The 13,184-nt window shown below is 40.4% G+C and overlaps 1 protein-coding gene across 2 annotated transcripts in view; it reads right to left on the bottom strand.

The window, feature by feature from the left end:
* Positions 1–13,184, bottom strand: part of Coro1c (coronin 1C) — an 83,929-nt gene that overhangs the window by 16,639 nt on the left and 54,106 nt on the right. For both annotated transcript variants that reach the window (XM_046464324.2, XM_046464325.2), the window contains exon 4: positions 2,260–2,389. In XM_046464324.2, coding sequence (XP_046320280.1) covers positions 2,260–2,389 — 130 coding nt within the window. The remainder of the gene's footprint in view (positions 1–2,259; positions 2,390–13,184) is intronic.

Raw genomic sequence — 13,184 nt, 5'->3', positions numbered from 1 at the left:
TCACGTGATTTATATGGTTTAATTTAAATTGGGTAAACAACTGTTGAGGATTGTTTTAATATGTAAACAAAAAAGAAGGTTAACAGATCTGTTTGTTTACTTTCACCTTTCCTTTTCATTATATTTAATAATTCTCTTAAAGATAATGTAAATTGTTAAGAAAATTGTTTTCTTTTAGTGCCTTCTGTAATGTTACATAATTTTTTCTTTAGCCATTATTGCCAGAATTCCTATCTTCATCCCAGTGCTAGTGAAGTCAAAGATAAAACCAATCTACAGCTTCTACAATAGCCATCACTGAACTGCTTGCAGAACTTGCCTGGACACATTGTGAGCTCACCTGTATGCATTGTGAACTATCTGTTGGTACAGCGAATTGTGGTAGTGCTGGAGTATTTTTGCTGATGGTGTCACCGGTGGTACAATTTTTCAAAGGAGCCCTCAATTGGCTTAATGTCATGGCATTTTGCATCCTCCTCTACTAGTGATGGTCTAAAATTTGGGGGCCAACAGAGGTGAGGCAAAGAACCTCACCCCCCCACAGGTGCAAAGGCCTATCCACAAGTATGGCTGTATGCTGGACCGGTAGTCAGTGACGGGTATGATCCAATTGCAGTGGTACCAACCTAAGACAGGAGGCTGACGCCTAGAGGTCAGTTCATCCGATGACGGGTAAGGACCATATGTTGAATTGGACTGCCTAACAGGCACGGTCCCTAAGCCACATGCTTGTTGTTTAAAGAGAGAGGGGGAGATGTTGAGAGCCACAGCCAAAGGGGCCCCAGCAAACTTCCAGCTGCCAGCAAACTTCCAGCTGCTGGCTGATGATTGGCTCACAGCGGCCCCAGCAACATCTAGCTGATTGGCTCCTCGGCCCCAGCAACATCTAGCTGATTGGCTCCTCTGCGGTGATGCTCATTGGGCTGTTTCCCTGCCCTTTCAGACCTCGGAGCTGCTCATTGGGGGACTTTTTTGGCTCCGCCCACGTGACCCAGCCAATCGGCCTTAAGAGCAGGAGGATTGTGGGAGGTGGAGAGAAGCTTGTGTGGGAGAGAGAGGCTTGTGGAAAGCCGGTGGTGGCAGTTGAGGCTCTGAGGGTTTTTCCTGAGAGGCTGTTTTGTTTGGTGTGTGTGGTTCTAAAAATAAAGTTAGTTTCTTTTGACAAGTGGCTCCTGATTGTGCCCAGCCAGACTGCGGCAAACTATCCTACACAGAGTTTTTTTGTTGTGTTTTTGGTGGTGCTGGGGATTGAATGCAGGGCCTGAGCTATATCCCCAGCCCTGGTGTCTTTTATTGAAAAGTGGTTCTTGGTTTCAGAAGGTTCCTGGCATTCAATTTACTTAATTGATCAAAAATCATAAACATCCTCTGCCCCCAGTTAAAAACAAAACTGCTTCTCTCTTTTTTACTGGTAAGGGGAAAGATTTTTAAAAATTCTGCCACTAACATTAGTATTTTTTTTTTCAAGAAACCAGTATTATTAAAGTATAATTTACATATAATATAATGCACCTATTTAAGCATACTTAAGACTGTTTCAATCAGTATATATAATCATGCAGCTTCTACCACAATCAGGTTAGAACATTTCTATCCAAAAGCTCCCTAATGCCCTCTGTATTGCTTTTATGAAGAAAATTTTAAAATCTCAGATTCTGAGCAAAAGGAAAAAAATTTCTGCAAATCAAACTTGGGAAACACTCAAGTGAGAAACCAGTAAGCACACTAAGACCAAGACATGGGCGCTCTGCAGTGCTGTGCAACGGTGAGAAGTCAGACCATCATTGTTCAGGAATAGGGAGCTGACTAAACAGACAGACAATGGACTGTTGCGGAGAGTCGTTAAAAATATTATAGGGAGAACATTTAATGATACAGACAGGAGTGAGGTGTACCATTAACTCCAAAAAGAGTTCACGTGTGAAGTGTACAAAGCCATCTCTGTGTGTAAACTAATTTTTAAATATATATTATGCTTACATTTTTAAAATATCTTTATTTTATTTATTTATTTGTTTATTTATTCATTCTTATGTGGTGCTGAGGATCGAATCCAGGGCCTCGCACATGCTAGGCGAGCGCTCTTCCGTTGAGCCCAGCCCCATAAACTAACTTTTGTACGTGCACCTCACCATGGTTCACTACTGCTCTGCTTCAACACTGTACGCAGCACACACTCAAAACACACCTGTTGCTCCCTCCACCTCAGGGCTGTGTGAAGGACGGGTCAGCGGCGGGGAAGCACTGCTGAGCACCTACCTGCACTGAGGAGCACGTTGCGGGCTGTCGGATGCCAGGCCACGATGCCGACTCTCTTCGAGTGGCCTTCTAAAATCACCACAGGTTCAGTCAGGGAGAGGGTAAGTCCGTTTTCCGGGATCTGCCATACCTGTTGGAAAAGGAAGGAAGATGATCCATATGAAATTCATCACCTGTTATTATCATGTTTACTGTGACAATCTGATTTGAAGACTTGCTGTCTAACTGGAGCACTCGATGACATCTGGGTGAAAGGCCTTTCACATTTTGTTGTGAAATGACTGTGTACAGTTATTTAAAAAATGTAGTATGACATGTGAGATCAGAATATAAGTCCTATAAAACATTACCCCTCCTCTTTTATATAATATTAGGTGGGATTTAAAAATTTTTTTGTTAAGTTCTAACTCTCCAGTTAGAAACGTGTAAAAATATTTGAAATGAAATAGAAAATGGTAGAAGCATTCATAAAAGCATGGCAGGGATGAATAAAAACCTTCTACGTCTGTGCTTCTGAGGTAATGGTGCAGTTTTTAAAACATATTTTCTATTGGGAAAATGAAATAATTTATAACATATTCTACAGAAAGCAAATCTAGCCAAAGAAAAAGAAAACTGGACTTCATCAAAATTAAAAATCTGTTTCAAAAGATAAAGGAAGTAAAAAGACCACCCACAGAATAGGAGAAAATAATTTACAAATCATACAGCTGATAAGAGGCTTGTATCTAGAGTATAATAAGAACTCTTAAAACTTAACATAAAGACAAATAGTACAATTTAAAAATGGGCAAGAACCAAAAAGCCTCAAAATGTTTAATGTTTGAGGTTTCTAAAACTAATAAAAAATACTGAATTTTGAGGCAATGTGGCACTGGACCAGCCTCCATAATGAACATCAATTATTTAAAACTGCAAATGCTGTTATTAAATACTTGTTAGGAAAAAAATGGGCCACGAAACCAAATAGACATTTTAAAGTATAAGGGTCCAAAGGCACGTGAAAAGATGTTTGACATTATTAGCCACAGCGCAGTGCAAATCAAAGCCTCAGATATCACTTCATATGTACCCGCTAAGATGGCTAGAATAAAAAAAAGACATAACAAGTGTTGGCAAAAATGCAGAGAAACCAGAGCCTTCCTACACTGTTGGTGAAAATGTTAGATGGCACAGACACTTTGGGAAACAATCTGACAGTCCCTTGAATGATACACATGGAGTTATCCCCTGCCCCCTCCCTTTCCTTCCTACCCCACCTTCCCTATCTAGAATTCATCTAATCCTTCCATGCTCTCCCTCCCTACCCCCCGGCCCTTTTTATTTTTCATTTTGAGACAAGTTCTCACTGAGTTGCTTAGTGTCTTGCTAAGTTGCTGAGGCTGGCCTCAACTTGCCATCTTCCTGTCGCCTGAGTCCCACTGAGGCCCTGTAATTCTACTCCCACACACTACTATTCATAATAGCCAAAAAGTAGAAACATCCCAAGTGTCCATCCACTGCTAAATGGCCAAACAAAATGTGAGATACATACAATGGAAAACCAATTGGCCACAAATAAGAATAAGGCTCTGATAAATGCTACAACATGCATGAACCTGGAAAACATGCTAAGTGGAAGAATTCAGACACAGAAGGTCACATATGATAGCATTTCAGTATGTAAAATGTCTGGAAGAGCAAACCAGAAAGAGACAGGAAATAGATCAGTGGTGGCTTTGTGTTGGGGAAGACGAATGAGAGGTGATAACTGAAGATATAGGGCTTCTTTTTGAAAATATTCTAAAATTGTGGTGATTTTTATTTCCTAAAAATCATATATACAGTGGAAGACCACTTTAGGAAATTCCTGTGAATTTCCTAAAAATCATTGAATTGTACACTAAACTGGTGAGTTCTGCGTAAATAAGTAAGGCTGTTGTTGTTGCCGTTTTCGTCCTCTTGACTGGTGAAGACACACAGAAGATCCCCACATCTTACCTAGTGATGTGCCCAAGCAGCAGGGGGAGAAGGTAACAGGGAGAGTATCAAAGTGGAAGGAATAAGAGACTTTAACAATGGAGCACTGTGGTTTTAAAGGTTAAGAAGCGGAAATATCCTCTAAGATGGGAAGGACCCAGTTATAAGTGAGTTGAGTAGCATTGAAAATTCTTGAAGAACAGATTAAATTAAATATTTAAGTTTGTGAAAAGGCTGATGTTTAAAATAATTATCTTCTTATATATGAAGATTAAAATAAGTAATTCCTAAAAAAGATTTTAAGGAACTAGTTCATGAAAAACTCAGAACCTGCCAGTGAGAATCATACTCAACAGTGGAACAACTGAGAAACATAATTTCCCCTTGTTGGGATTTTTAAGAATGAGATGAAAAACTGTTAGTTTTCCATTGCTTAGTAGAGTGCAGATGTGGATTAGATGAATGTTTAAGGTTCAACTCTTTTCCGTTGTCCTGCAAAAGATGAGAACAAAGTTCGCCATCCCGAAGGGTGGGAAAAGATTCTAAGTTGAGTAATTCATTCATTATTACAGCTAAATTCTACTCAGTCTAAAATATAACCTCTTACGCAAATCATTGCAAAATAAACCTGCCTTCTGAGGGCCCAAGCCTAAATGTCACCTGATTGCTCCAGAACCCCCATCATTCAAATTTTACAGATGGCAGGTGTGAACAAACACAGAAAGCAAAAGCACAACCTGCCTCTCCCTCACCCAGACCCCAGCCTTTCCTGCTGGGCAGACTTTAAACTATGCTCCTCTCACTCCTGGAAGACTGTGGGCGACTAACTGCTTCCCCTTCAGCATGACATTTGCTTTCATCCTGATTTTTTTTTTTTCTTTTAACCAGGGGTGCTCAACCACTGAGCCACATCCCAAGCCCTTTTTGTATTTTATTAGACACTGGTCTCACTGAGTTGCTTAGGTCCTTGCTAAGTTGCTAAGGCTGTCTTTTAATTTGCGATCCTTTTGTCTCAGCCTCCCGAGCCAGTGGGATTCAGGGCATGCACAACTATGTCCAGCCTGACATGTTACTTTTATTCAAAGGTTTTATGAATAACCAAAGAGCTCCAAATTAAATTTGGCTACTCAAATTTTTGAATAAAATTTTGAACAGAACCAATAGAAAACAATGGCTATTGATCCAATCAAAGCATAAAGTCAACAGAGAAACAATTAGTAATTCAACAGGAAATGCATTTTTAAAGTCCAATTTGACCCCGGTTTTGAAAGAGTGGTAATACCACCCACCACCTGCAGATGGCAGCCTAATCATGGACTGCTAGGAATCTTTCAAAGACTGCAAAACCTCTTCTGCCCAGCTCTGACCATGAACTAAGTACTGCATTTTCTAACTCCCTAATGAGGGCTGAAGTGATAGGAGACTTTGGTTATTAGCATTTCCATCCTTAAGTATGAGGGCAGAAACAGAGATCCTAACAGGGCTTTCTTTATCTTTTCCTTTCTCTAGTTTCTCCTTTATCCACCTCTTGCTTGAACTGAGGAAATTTTGATGAAGCAAAACACATGAATTTTTAAATGAAGAAACAGTGTTCTTTTATTAACTCACTTTCAGTCAATTTAATGGTCCCTCCTGGATTTCTGCATTTAATACAGGCAATAACCCACTGTACTACCTTGACTACATGCTCATGCAACACAGCTACTGAGGAGCCACTACAATGCAGGTCTGGGCCCAGGTGACTGAATATGGGCCCTACTTTAAGGGGAGTTAATGATCTAGCAGAAAACAGAAGGGTTTCATTGGACTGAAAAGTAAAAACAGCAAATGCAAATGGTGTGACATAAAAGCTAGAGGACAGGTTCTGGAGCTGGGTGAGCCCTCGTTTAGGCATCGACCAGGACTGGGCGAACAACACAATTGTAACATCAGTCCCTGCACCTGCTAGGGCTGCTGTGGGGATTAAAGGGCCAATAAAGCCTTTGGAACAGAGCCCAGTGCCCCAATAATGCTTCCCAAATGGAGGAGAGCATAGAGCACTAGCTAAGATGGGCTCAAGCCAAACTGACAGTGAGAATCCATTCTGCCACATTCCAGGGTTGTGACCTTGGCGACACTCACCTAACCTTTCTTGCTTTGTTTCCTCATCTACAGAAAATGGGATAATAATGAACTTGGCCCTCAGTGGGGTGGTTGAAGGACTAAGTTGGTAACGTGTATTTAACACATGGAGAATAATGCCCGGCCTAAGGCAGACACCCAGGAAGCCCTAGCTATTGTCATTCCTGTATTAGTCACCAGGAGACCATACAGTGCAACCAAATCGTACAGTACAACCAAATTGTGCCGACTTTTGCATAAGCTGAGTGCTGAATGAAAATGCAAGTGTCACCAGTTAATTTCTTGCTAACCAAGCCTGGTCTACCCAGGGAGGTTCTCTGAGGAGACGACCCCTAAGAATGGAAAGGAGTTAAATAAAAGGAAATGAAAACAGAAAATCAAGTACCCAATTTCAAAATAAAACAGCACAGATGCATAAAACAATTTTCTAAAAAGTGTGTGCAGCATCTGAACAATGTCTCAAAGAGGCTGGCTGAGGGACGGCAGGGAAGAGGCACTGGGGTCAAAAGGTAATGCCACAGGCACAGGAACTGACAGCAGGAGGAGGAAGTGACTCGGACACTCTGGGAAACAAAATGGAAAGACAACAGAACCCTGGGGTCTGCTGGTAAATGCTGCTCTCCACCGGAGGCTGCGGGAAGGAGCTCTGAGTCTGTCCACACTGGGCACTCACATCCCCTGGCTGAGGCCACAAGCCCTACTCACAGGCCAGCTGTAACGTGGCTCTCTAATCTTTTTAGGGTGGCCTGCTCCTTTCTGGTAAGGGGGCCTACCAATTTGGACTGAAGGTCTGGCCTCCTGCAGCTCAGAGACAACAAAGATCAGAAATGACACTGGGTATAAGTTCAGTCTTTTCATAGGACACTGGCCTGGGTGTCAGAAGACCCCAGCTTCTATCAGACTGAGACACTGATTGGCCATGTTAGCATTAAAAGGGATTTCACTTCTGGGAGCCTCAATCTCCTTATTTGATACTGGGGACTGCACCAGCTATGCTTACGGAAGAGTTACTGGAGGGTCAAACGAGCTAAACATTTAGTGTAACACTAGCCTAATGGAAAATACCAATAATAAGAAGGAGCACAGGCTTTGAAGCTAGAAAGATCAGGTTCTGGATATGTCCCTTCTCAGCTGCATGACCTTTGATAGAACTGCCATGTTCTGGGCCTGTGTTTCCTAAGTTATAAAACATCTCATATTCCTGCCTTAACTGTCCAATACAATGATTCAATACCATTATGCACATAAAACCTGAACACCACCTAGCAAAAGAAGAGTCTACTTTATGTTCATGATCAGTCTTCATGTGGTTGTTGTGTCCACTATGACCCCATATATATTTTTAGGTTTGAACATCAAGATTTCTTGGAATGAGTATTGTCTTCCAATTAATTCAACACTGTACTCAACTAATGCTAATTTACATTCAAGATATCATACATGTGAAGGCTCTAGTTAAGCATAAGACAATTAGCACAGTAGGGAAAGATCTGATTTCTGTCACCCACAGGCTTTTTTCTGCTCCCTGGCTATAGAATGGGACTCTAAAACCAATCAGCTTTCTCAACACCATGCTGTGAGTAAGGAAGAAAACAGATGCCTAGAGTGGGCATCTCAGCCTAGGGGGAGTGACAATGACTACCCCTCCCACTTCAAAAATAAATAATGCTGTGTGTTTCTGGAATTTTCTATTTGGACAACACATTACTATGACAATATTTTATTTTGTTTTGGAAAAAAAAAATATATATATATATATATATACATAATCAATCTCAAGGGTTTCCAGATGAAAAAGTGAATCAATCATTGAAAACCCATATAGACTCTGGGGGAAAAATACTGCAGGCACATGTTAGGAACGACTGTGTCACTGGCATCGTTTTCACACGTGAAACTCTGCACATGGCAAAAGGACAGCTCAGAACAGATCCAGCAAGAAAGAAGAGGAACATTAAGAAACTTGGGCTTTTCTCAAGTAGTAAAGTACAATTAGTTTAATGGTTTTATTTTTCAAACATAGCTCAAATTTAAAGCACACACAAAACATTTCCAGACACTACTTTCCTATTTTAATTACCCATCAGGGACTTGCTACTGGGCTAAGCACTATAGTCACTGCCATAAGGAGGGCCATTCCATCAAAGGGCCCTATTTTTTTTTTAAAGTTAAGGAAATCAATTCCAAAGGGAAAATAAAGAAGACATAACCTTAAGAGACAGGAAGAGGCACACAGACTTGGTAGCAGCAGCAGAGCAGCACAACCCTTGACAGAAAACACTTGCCCAGCAGCCCTATGGGGCCATGTGGAGGGCATGGGACACTTCCAGATGGACTCACAGCATGGACGTCAACACCGGATTTGGGGAAACCAACAACGTGCTGGGTTCTAATCTTCCAAGGCTGTAACTTCTACAGGTAAATGGCCCAGATGCAATCTGCACAAAATGGAACTATTAGAAAGCCCTGACCAATTGATGGCATAGTATTTATGTGGGTGATATACAACAGATGCAAAAACAAGACAGGGAGTTTATTTTTGTCGATTCTGTAAGAGAATAAGAAAAACTTGGAAGAAAGGGAAAAGTGTCCATTTAAATTTAATAATTTGGGACCCTTAAGGACATGGAGAGACAGTTCAAACTCATGGCTTGTAAAGATCTTTCCATCTCCCAGATTCTGAAAGAAACAATCATGCAACCCTGTTGTCTGAATCTGTCACTTTATGCATTTATGTTTGATTATTACCCTGGAGATACGGGTAATCAACAATATTGACTAAACAAAACTTAGCTGCTCTTTGTATTGTTAAAAGTACTGTCATTTTCTTGGAGCTAAAATTTCTCCCATTAAAATACTTAGAGGCCAAAATCTCAAAAGCTCCATGCGAAGACGTTGTCAAAGAAAAAGAACTCATAATCCAAAAATTTGAATTAGGAACAAAGTGTGGCTTCTGGCCAGGCACAGTGGCACACGCCTATAATCCCAGCTACTCAGGAGGCTAATACAAGGAGGGTCACAAATTTGAGGTCAGCCTCAACATCTTGGCAAGAGTCTGTCTTTAAAAAAAAAAAAAAAAAATACATAAAAACTAAACTGTGTCAATATAATTAATTTGCTTTGAGGGAAAAAATTGCTTTGAGGCTACTTAAAGAAGCCATCTTTAAAAGATACCAAATATGTGTTATAGGTACACATTAAAACTCATTATTAAAAAAAATCATTATTCATTTATAGCTTCCTTTTGATCTTATTATTACTATATCTCCATTTTATACATAAGGCATCTGGGGCTGAGTGTTTAAGGAACCTGCCTGAGCCCAGAACTCCTAGTGTGTGGCTCTTCTTGGTACCCTTCATCAACTGGAATAAGACTGTGTTATACTATCTACCATATGTAGCTTTTGAACTACTATCAACAGCCTACACTTAAGAAACTCCTGAGAGTTTTTCTATTAGAAAAAAAAAAAAAAAAGGTATAGGAAACCATTTGATCTATCGTACAGTGTTCTTTTACCTGTAGGAGAGCAAAGTGGAAAATTAGGTATTAAGAAACAGGTAGAGGGCTGGGGATGTGGCTCAAGCGGTAGCGCGCTCGCCTGGCATGCGTGTGGCCAGGGTTTGATCCTCAGCACCACATACAAACAAAGATGTTGTGTCCGCCAAGAACTAAAAAATAAATATTAAAAAATTCTCTCTCTCTTAAAAAAAAAAAAAAAAAGAAAGAAACAGGTAGAACAGGAGATCAAACATTTCTTTAAAATTTCATTTCAGTTGATCAGTTTTAAAGGCTTCAATTACCCCAATAACAACATATGATTTGGGAGTCATTAGTCATTAAAGAGTGTTATAAATATCAGTTCCATATTAAAGGGTTTAAAATTTTTTGGAAGATTTATCCCAAAGCATTTTTTAATGTACAGAATGTTCACTCCAGCAACACTGATAAAGGGGCAACATGAGAGAATTCTGGGAAGACGCTGGCCTCAATGGCAGTAGGATTTTCAGATTTTCCAAGTCTCTCCACGAAAACACAGAACAGATACCAAAATTTGGTGCAGACCCAAAACACAAGTGTGTGGAGGCAAATCACCAACAGCCATGTGACCTGCCTGCTATCAGCCTTGGGTGTGCAGAGGGACCACCAGTGGGGCACTGGAAACTGGGAGGGGTCTTGCCCTTTCCAACAGCAGGGACCACAGGAGCCCTCAATAAAAAAGTCTGAAGGATACTCTAGACCCAGGATTCCTGAAACTGACCAGATGTCCTTCCAGGACAAGCACCACGTACACTAAGGAGAAGCCCAAGGAAAGGATCAAATTAGAGCAAGCAGCATTCACAGGAGCAAAAGAAATGAGAAAGGCCAAAGAAAAACAAGCCAGAAAAACCTTAGAAAAGCAAGCTGCCATGTTTGTGAACACTATCTGAAGATATGCTGTGAAGTTAGGACAACTATCTCAGCCAAGTCGGAAAAGGCTGGGAAAGTTCACACAAAGATAAATTCTTAAAATCATACAAAAGTAAGAAGGAAAAATAAAACTGAACCACAAAATGACTTTTAAAGAATTAAGGACAGAATAACATCCCTGCAGATAATAAAAGCATGCTAAACAAACACGTTCAATAATAAGAGATAACTATGATACTATTTCAAAATGAGATAAAACACATGAAGAAAACAATTTAAGACATGAAAAATTAATCAGAACTTAAAACTCAACAAATCAAGAAAAAATTAGAAATTAAAGTAAAATCACTTTTAGAAATGAAGATTAGCCAAGAAAGAACATAAGAACAAACACACCCAACAAATAATGAACCTTAAAGAAATAAAAAGTAGCCCTCTCCCCTGGCTGTCCAAGATGCTGAAAGGAAAGAAGGCCAAGGGGAAGAAGGTGGCCCCGCCTGGGGTTGGGGGGCGGGGAGTGGGGAAGAAGCAGGCCAAGAAGGTGGCAAATCCCCTGCTTGAGCAAAGGTCTATGAATTCTGCACTGGATAAGACATTAGCCCAAAAGGGACCTTGGCATTTTGAAAACTGTCCCTACTTATCTGGCTGCAGTGACAAAGGACTATTCTCCCATCAACAACTGAAAGTGCCTCTTGTGACTCACCAGTTCACCCAGGTCTTAGTCTGCCTAAAAGTTACCCAGTGCTTAAGGTGGCCCTCAGCTGTGGATGAGAAACAAAGTAAGAGAAGAAACAGAGACCTGGCCCGGGCTAGGACTATGTAAGTAGTGTGGCTTTTTGAGCTCGTTACCTGACATTTGTTGAGAAGAAAGCTGCCTGCAAAAAGGACCACCTGTCCTTGAGGGATTCATAGTGTCACTCTCCTTGGTGGAGAGCAAGGCTCAGCTAGTAGTGCCTACACACAATGTGGGTCCCATTGAACTGGTTATCTTCCTGCCCACCCTGTGTCATAAGAAGGGTGTCTCCCAACTACACCATCAAGAGGAAGGCCTCACTGGTACTTGCAATCTGCAGTAAGGCCTGGGCCATTGTTGCCTTCATGCAAGTCAATTTGGAAGAAAAAGGAGCCCTGGCTAAGCCTGTGGAAATTATTAGGACCAATTACATGGAAGACTTGAGGTCCATCATCACTGGGGCAGGGGCGGGGCGGGGGATGTTCCTGATCCAAACTTTGCTAGGAAAGGCAAAGGCTACAGAACTTGCCACCAACCTGGGTTAAACGAACACAACATAAAAATAACATTCTCCAGAAAATAAATAAAAGATAAAAACAAAAAATTAACTAAATAAGTAACCCCCACAAAAGTCTAAAAGAAATGAAGAAAAAAAAATTTAGAGAAAAATTGACAAATCCATGAGTCCAAATGAAGAATATTTAAAAAAAACAAACAAAAAAAACCCCACAACACTAATTGGTCACCTTCTGAGAATGACAGAACAAATTGTTATCTTGAAAACTAGGTAAATTAAAGGAGATAATCAAGCATTTCTCTTATCAGTTAAAAACTAAAAATAAAATGAAAAAATTGAATATCACTATTTTGTGACCCCCCGATGGATTACTGCATTAAACACCAACAGCCATACAAATCAAAAAGAATGAAAACTACACATCATGTGCTTCCTGATGGAAGAACCTGACATTAACCCAAGAGACTGAATGTCCATCTGACCATACTTGAGTATCCAGCTGTCAAACTGCAGGAAATTCAGACAGAAGAATATGGTGGGAGATACCATGTAATCTGCAAAATCCAGACAGCTGAACAGCATGGGTCAAAGGTCAGAGTTCTTCCCTACAATATGTGGTAAGGAAAAGGGTGGAGGAGGAACCTATAGATTAAGATAAAGACTTAAGACTACATATCAAGTTTTTTAAACTGGCAAGACTAATTTACAGTGCTTTGGCATCAGTTCTAAATGATGTTCTTTTCCCTTAGCAAAACACGGCTGAAGCCATTAAAATGATGAGCTTAAGCAAGGCATATCAAACAGAAAAATTCTTTTTAACAGCAGCATATTTCTTTAATATGCTTTAGCTGCCAAAATTATATCACAGGAGGAATCATCCTCAGCCAAAAGCCCACAAGGAAAAGTAGGCAGATGTTTAAAAAACAGTTTAGGAATTGATTTGTTTATGCAAAATAATTTTAATTAATGAAGCATTCCAAACAATGTTTCAGTCTACAAATAACAGAGGAAAACATAGTAGTGTGGCTCTTTGAGCTCGTCACCTGACACTTGTTAATACCCCTTACAAATTAGCGAGGATTGAGCTTCATTTATGTCAAGGGCAGCTGTGCTCCCTCTCATACTTAATGTCTAAACTTTTCAACATATTTTGGGTATTGAAAACTGATCCAAGCCTATCATCATAT

The sequence above is a fragment of the Marmota monax genome, unplaced genomic scaffold, assembly GCF_021218885.2.
Source record: "Marmota monax isolate L192 unplaced genomic scaffold, Marmota_monax_Labrador192_F-V1.1 WCK01_AAM20220418_F8-fsc00269, whole genome shotgun sequence".
Classification (NCBI taxonomy): Eukaryota; Metazoa; Chordata; class Mammalia; order Rodentia; family Sciuridae; genus Marmota; species Marmota monax.
This window is presented reverse-complemented; position numbering and strand designations above follow the sequence as displayed.